This window comes from Piliocolobus tephrosceles, chromosome 1 (genome assembly GCF_002776525.5).
Source record: "Piliocolobus tephrosceles isolate RC106 chromosome 1, ASM277652v3, whole genome shotgun sequence".
In the NCBI taxonomy this organism is placed as follows: Eukaryota; Metazoa; Chordata; class Mammalia; order Primates; family Cercopithecidae; genus Piliocolobus; species Piliocolobus tephrosceles.
The window spans coordinates 148,082,224-148,090,210 of NC_045434.1; the positions used below are offsets into that span (position 1 = coordinate 148,082,224).

General features: G+C 35.7%; 1 protein-coding gene across 2 annotated transcripts in view; it reads left to right on the plus strand.

The window, feature by feature from the left end:
- The window catches only part of LRRIQ3 (leucine rich repeats and IQ motif containing 3), a 171,672-nt gene that overhangs the window by 152,206 nt on the left and 11,479 nt on the right, over nt 1-7,987 (plus strand). Inside the window, exon 7 of one of the 2 annotated variants that reach the window (XM_023209437.1) lies at nt 1,764-2,006. In XM_023209437.1, coding sequence (XP_023065205.1) covers nt 1,764-2,006 — 243 coding nt within the window. Of the gene's footprint in view, nt 1-1,763; nt 2,485-7,987 lie in introns of both variants that reach the window. The other variant, XM_023209428.1, reaches the window with a different exon arrangement.

Sequence of the window (7,987 nt, forward strand, 5' to 3'; positions counted from 1 at the left end):
GATTTCTTGAAACAGAGATTCTGAAAACAGAGAAAGAAATTAGGAGACTTTTTAAAGTGTTAATGGGACAATGTTCAACCAACTAATGAGAGACTTTGGCTTTTGACTCTTTGGGTCCCCCGTGTCTTGCTTTGGACACACACATTTAGTGTTTATTTCTGGACACTTTGGCTTTGTATTCTGATGGACTGCCTTTTCTACTTGATAGATTTGATTTCCTACTTTGCTGTAGAATTTGCTTTCTTTTCCAATGTTGATACTCCTGTAGCCTTTCATGAAAATCTTGCCTATTCAATTATTTTCTACTGTCTGTCTAGACCACAAGCCCTGCCCTTCTTCATGGTTCCTTTAACTTCCATAAAACTACCAGCATCATATTTGACATTTTTACACATAAAGACAAGGTAATTTTCTAGGGAAGATCAAACCCTTGTAGACTAGAGTTAGCAGGAATGTAATTTTAATAAGTGGAAGAAATCAGGAAACATATTTTTCTCCTAAATTAACAAGCATAACTTTTATACTTGTATTTGTCACCTGATTCTGAGTTCATTAATAGGTCTGTCAAAATGTAAATATGCAAACAACAATGTGGTTCAATTTATTGTATTAATTAGGTTGTGTATAGTAACAAATATAACCAGAAATATATATTGACTAAAACATAATTACTTTTGATTTCTGGCTCCATGAGTGACCAACTTGGATGATTCCGGTCCGTGAGTAGTTTTTTCAACAAGTGATTCAGGCAGGCAGGCGGTGTCTATCTTATAGTTCCACCATCTTTGGGGTTTCATTCTCATCTCTACATAGTGGAAAGAAGGTGCACATTGTTTCTTAAAACAATCCCTTGGACAAGAAATGACACATAGCAATTGTGTTCACACTCTATTAAAAAGGACTTAGCCCCTGGTCACACAAAGGAAAGCAAAGGAAGTTAAGAGTTTTAGTATTTTTATCTGTCCAAAAAAGCGAAAAACAATTGATGGCTGCTATTATTTTCCACCAGAGTTAATAAAAATAAGGTAAAATGGATTACAATGCCTTTGCAAATATGACATAATAATAACTTGTTAAATGTGGCCTAAGGCTGCCTCTGTTCCTTGATTCCTTACATAATGAATTGCAACCTAACTTAGTATGCAAACAAACTGAAAGCCTAACTTAGGGGTATATTTTTGTAAAAGATAACTTAAGTCATAGCCAATCACAGCAGCCAAGCTTCAGCCAATCACAGGCCACCAATTGATATGATTATGTCCAAATAAGGCGAAATTGAACCATAACCAATCAAACTATTTCTATATTTCTTCCATTTTCTATCTATAAATATTCCCTGCTCATTTATTAAGCAGAGTTTTCTAAAATTTCACTGGTTCTGGGTGCTACCCCGTTCATGAATTGTTCTTTGCTTAAACTTTGTTTCTTTTAGCAAACTATATGAAAAAATAATATGTGTCATTACGTAGTACTAAGTATATGATAAGGTGCTGCTATTGAGTCAGTGCAAGTTAAGCTATTGTGGAAGATAATACAGAAAATATAAGAATTAGATTTCATGCATTTCTATGTGAAAATGTTTTAATAGTAATTTTCTTCTCCAAAGTTACTATTAAATCACAAGTTGAAAACATACTTGGGAAAAATTCCTCTTAGTAAAGTAAATAACAGGTTCTTATCAACTTTACTGATATATATGAACAGAAAATAAAATGTGCTTAGCTCTTGCATAATGTATAATATTTGTCTTTTGTTTGATGTAGGTCAGGAGTCTAAAGATGAAATTGTGGATGAAAAATTGGATACCAGTTTTAGGATATCAGTTTTCAAACTACCCATATGTACTTCCGTTTCATTGAAGAATATTGCAGTATTGAAAGAGAATAAACAAGATTTTTTTCCTGCATATCCTCAGCCAATCTTTGCTACTCATCCAAAGCAAATCATTAAAAAAGACATACGATTGGAGAGGAGTATGAAAGAGTTTTTTGCAACACAAAGAGCTGGTATGAAACTCCGAACATTTAGTGATATTGACAAATATTACACAGAACAAAAGAAGCAGGAATGCCATAAAGAAAAAGTAAGAGTTGTAGCCATGGCACAAGTTGCTCGAGAAAGAGTTAGAGTAACTGTTAATGAACATTTGAATCAGAAAAAATATGCTACACAAAAACTAATTGAAGAAAATAAAGAGGTAATTCAGAACGGTTTACGACAAGTTTGGCAAAACAGATTCAACTACCTTGAAAAATCTAGAGAGAGAAGAGCTCTGTTTCTAAAAGAAAAATCCCAAAAGGCTGCAGAGCGTTTATTAGTTCAAAATTTAAATAATGAGCGCACTCTTTTGACCAGAGGACTACTTAAAATTGACAGACTGAAGAAGAATGAGGCTGTCCTAAAAGAGAAAAGCCTGATTGTTAAGCAAAAACTAAAAGAAGAAAAATATGGAAAGAATTTACTTAAAGAAATGAAAAAAGTTAGGTAGGTACAATTTAGTTGTAATAGAAGCATTTAAATCAATTACATGTGAATATTGCATACTAAATTTTAAGATCTAATAATTAGTATTTTGTTTATAACATAGTACATTCTACTTTGAAAAACTGAAACAAAGAACAAATAATGTACTAATATATTACCAAAGATCAGGCAATAAAATAACTCTGTCTTTCCCCATCTCTCCACTTGTACAACAAAACCTATCTACCTCTTAGTTACGAGTTGTTCTTATTATCACAAATGGCATCGTCATCAGCCTCTTGACCAGTGCTATCAACCTCGGTCTTTTGCAACAGTCTTCATTGCCAATATCTCATGTTTTTCTACTCACTTTACTTCTAAAAGGAGTCTCAAAAGGATCCTTCCTTTTCAATACGACTCCTCCTATTCTAACTTAGGCTGTCATAATCTCTCTACGAATTCACATTATTCTTCCACCTGAGATCTTCATTCCTATTCTTCATCGTTTCTTCAACCCAAGTCTTTTCTCTGGCCTACAAACCTCAACTGTCTTTAAAATAAAGTTCTGATCATATCACTTCCGATTTAAATATATTAATAGCTTGCAGTTGTTCACAGAATAAAACTGAATTTGCTTAAATGGCATTTCAGACAATGCGCTCTGTTCTTTCTAGTCTAGACTTATCTCACGCTAAATTTTCTGCTATAACTTCCTCCCTCCTCCCTCTAGCAGCACTCTGCTCTAAACAGACTATTCTATACTCCCTACTCAACTTTATACTCTCTTATTCCTATGACTTTACTGATGTTATCCCCTTTTTACTCAAATATGTACTCCTCAAGAGCACTACAAGCTCACAATGTTAATATTGTCTAGATATTATTATGCAACAAAAGCCTCTGTTATTGTGCAAATCAGAATGCTTTGCTGTATTCTAATTGCTGAGAAGGCAGTGCCTACATGTGAAGAAAAAGACACTCTTTTCTCCAGGGAAGTACCTCACAAGTGGCTGATTCTTGCCTGTGTGTGATCTTGTTTTGTACCTACTTGCCCTCATCATAGAATGCATGAACTGCACATCCACTGGTAAAATTTATCCTTTTATTACCCATCTTTTAGCCACCAACTCAATGGCATTTTCACTTTTAATCTCTTACCAACTGCTCCTCCAGTCTGAATTAGTCTCTTTAATTTTGTGGTGATTTTATATACTTTATTGGAATCTCAATGTTACCAGTTATAACCAGAGAGCTTTTATCATGGTTGCATGGTTGGGTTGTGAAGTCTTTTTTTTTTTTTTAATTCTTTATTTTTTATTTATTTTACTTTAAATTCCTGGATATAAGTGTAGAATGTGTAAGTTTGTTACATAGGTACACATGTGCCATGGTGGTTTGCTGCACCTGTCAACCCGTCATCTAGGTTTTAATCCCAGCATGCATTAGCTATTTGTCTTAATATCCTCTCCTCCCTCACCCCCAATCCCCCAACAGCCCCAGTGTGTGCTGTTTCCCTCCCTATGTACATGTTTTCTTGTTGTTCAACTCCCACTTTAGAGTGAGAACATGCAGTATTTGGTCTTCTTTTCCTGTGTTAGTTGATGGCTTCCAACTTCATCCATGTCCCTGCAAAGGACATGATCTCATTCCTTTTTATGACTGCATAGTATTCCATGGCGTATACATACAACATTTTCTTAATCCAGTCTATCACTGATGGGCATTTGGGTTGGTTCCATGGCTTTGCTATTGTAAATAATGCTGCAATAAACATACATGTGCATGTGTTTTTATAGTAGAATGATCTCTATTCCTTTGGGTATATACCTAGTAATGGGGCTGCTGGGTCAAATGGTATTTCTGGGTCTCGATACTTGAGGAATCGCCACCCTGTCTAATGGTTGAATTAATTTAATCGCCACCCTGTCTAATGGTTGAATTAATTTACATTCCCATCAACAGTGTAAAAGCATTCCTATTTCTCCACAGCCTCACTAGCATCTATTGTTCCTTGACTTTTTTAATAATCGCCATTCTGACTGGTGTGAGATGCTATCTCATTGTGGATTTGATTTGCATTTCTCTAATGATCAGTGATGTTGAGCTTTTTTCATATGTTTGTTGGCCACATAAATGTGTTCTTTTGGAAGTATCCATATCCTTTGCCCACTTTTTGATGGGGTTGTTTTTGTTTTATTTCTTGTAAATTTGTTTACATTCCTTGTAGATTCTGGATATTAGCCCTTTGTCAGATGGGTAGATTGCAAAAATTTTCTCCCCTTCTCTAGGTTGACTATTCTCCCTGATGATAGTTTATTTTGCTGTACAGAAGCTCCTTAGCTTAATTAGATCCCATTTGTCAATGTTGGCTTTTGTTGTCATTGCTTCTGGTGTTTTAGTTACGAAGTCTTTGCCCATGCCCATGTCCTGAATGGTATTGCCTAGGTTTTCTTCTATGGTGTTTATGTTTTTGAGTTTTACATTTCAGTCTTTAATCCATCTTGAGTTAATTTTTGTATAAGACATAAGGAAGGGGTCCAGTTTCAGTTTTCTGCATATGGCTAGCCAGTTTTCCCAGCACCATTTATTAAATAGGGAATCCTTTCCCCATTGCTTATTTTTGTCAGGTTTGTTGAAGATCAGATGGTTGTAGATGTGTGGTGTTATTTTTGAGATCTCTATTCTGTTCCATTGATCTACATATCTGTTTTGTTACTAGTACCCTGCTGTTTTAATTACTGTACCCTTGTAGTGTAGTTTGAAGTCAGGTAGCATTGTGCCTCCAGCTTTGTTCTTTTTGCTTAGCTTTGTCTTGGCTGTATAGGCTCTTTTTTGGTTCCATATGAAATTTAAAGTAGTTTTTTCTAATTCTGTGAAGAATGTCAATGGTAGTTTGATGGAAAGTATTGAATCTATAAATTACTTTGGGCAGTATGGCTATTTTCATGATCTTGAGTCTTTCTATCCATGAGGATGGAATGTTTTTCCATTTGTTTGTGTCCTCTTTTATTTCCTTGAGCAGTAGTTTGTAGTTCTCCTTGAAGAGGTCCTTTACATCCTTTGTTAGCTGTATTCCTAGATATTTTATTGTCTTTGTAACAATTGTGAATGGGAGTTCATTCATGATTTGGCTCTCTGCTTGTCTGTTGTTCGTGTATAGAAGTGCTTGTGATTTTTGCACATTGATTTTTGTATCCTGAGACTTTGCTGAAGTTGCTTTATCAGCTTAAGGAGTTTGTGGGCTGAGACAACAGGGTTTTCTAAAGATAGAATCATGTCATCTGCAAACAGCTACAATTTGACTTCCTCTCTTCCCATCTGAATACATTTTATTTCTTCCTCTTGCCTGACTGCCCTGGCCACAATTTCCAATACCATGTTGAATAGGAGTGGTGAGAGAGGGCATCCTTGTCTTGTGCCCATTTTCAAAGGAATGCTTCCAGCTTTTGCCCATTCAGTTTGATATTGGTCATGGGTTTGTCATAAATAGCTCTTATTATTTTGAGATATGTTCCATCAATACCTAATTTTATTGAGTTTTTAACATGAATGGATGTTGAATTTTATTGCAGGCCTTCTCTGCATCTATTGGGATAATAATGTGGCTTTTGTCATTGGTTCTGTTTATGTGATGGATTACATTTATTGATTTGCATATGTTGAACCAGCTTTGCATCCCAAAGATGAAGCCAACTTGATCATTGTGGGCAAGCATTTTGATGTGCTGCTGGATTCAGTTTGCCAATATTTTATTGAGGATTTTCACATTGATATTCATCAGGGATATTGGCCTGAAATTTTCTTTTCTTGTTGCATCTCTGCCAGGTTTTGGTATCAGGATGATGCTTGCCTCATAAAATGAGTTAGGGAGGATTCCCTCTTTTTCTGTTGTTTGGAATACTTTCAGAATGAATAATACCAGCTCCTTTTTGTACCTCTGGTAGAATTGTATTGTGAATCTGTCTGGTCCTGTGCTTTTTTTTTGATTGGTAGGCTATTAATTACTGCCTCAATTTCAGAATTTGTTATTGGTCTATTCAGGATTTCAGCTTCTTCCTGGTTGTCTTGTGAGGTGTATGTGTCCAGGAATGTTTCCATTTCCTCTAGATTTTCTCATTTATTTTGTAAAGTTGTTTATAGTATTCTCTTATTGTAGTTTGTATTTCTGTGGGATCAGTGGTGATATTCCCTTTATCATTTTTTGTTGTGTCTATTTGATTCTTCTCTCTTTACTTCTTTATTAGTCTAGCTAATGATCTATCTATTTTGTTAATTTTTTCAAAAAAACACCTCGTGGATTCCTAGATTTTTTGGAGGGTTTTTCGTGTCTTTGTCTCCTTCAGTTCTGTGCTGATTTGAGTTATTTCTTGTCTTCTGGTAGCTTTTGGATTTGTTTGCTCTTGCTTCTCTGCCCTCCCCCCCACCCTTTTTTATGAAATGGATTTTCACTCCCATAGCCCAGGCTGGAGTGCAATGGCATGATCTTGACTCACTGCAACCTCTGCCTCCCAGGTTCAAGCAATTCTCCTGCCTCAGCCTCCCAGGTAGCTGGGATTATAGGCTTGCACCACCATGCCTGGCTAATTTTTTGTATTTTTAGTAGAGATGAGGTTTTACCATCTAATTCCAGCTGGTCTTGAACTCCTGACCTCAGGTGATCCACCCACCTTGGCCTCCCAAAGTGCTGGGATTACAGGCATGAGCCACCACATCCAGCCTCTAGCTCTTTTAATTCTGATGTTAGGTTGTCATTTTGTGATCTTTCTCCAGCTTTCCAATGTAAGTATTTAGTGCTATAAATTTCCCTCTTAATACTGCTTTCACTGTGTCACAGAGATTCTGGTATGTTTTCTCTTTATTCTCGCTGGTTTCAAATAACTTACTCATTTCTGCTTTAATTTCATTATTTACTCAGGAGTCTTTCAGGAGCATGTTGTTCAATTTCCATGTAATTGTGCGGATTTGAGTGAGTAGTTTCTTAATCCTGCACTCTGATTTGATTGCACTGTGGTGTGAGAGACTGTTCGTTATGATTTCAGTTCTTTTGCGTTTGCTGAGGATGGTTTTACTTCCAATTATGTGGTCAGTTTTAGAATAAGTGCAATGTGGCATTGAGAGGAATGTATATTCTGTTGATTTGGTATAGAGTGTTCTGTAGGTGTCTATTAGGTCCACTTGATCCAGAGCTGTGTTCAAGTCTTGAATATCCTTGTTAATTTTAAGTCTCATTAATCAGTCTAATATTGACAGTAGGGTATTAAAGTCTCCCACTATTATTGTGTGGGAGATTGTGTCTCCTTGTAGGTCTCTAAGAACTTGCTTTATGAATCCGGGGCTCCTTTATTGGGTTCATACATATTTAGGAGAGTTAGCTCTTCTTGTTGCATTGATCTCTTTACCATTATGTAATGTCCTTCTTTGTCTTTTGATTTTTGTTGGTTTAAAGTCTGTTTCGTCAGAGACTAGGATTGCAACCCTTGTTTTTTTTTTTTTTTTTTTTTTTTTTTTTTTTTTTTTTTTTTTT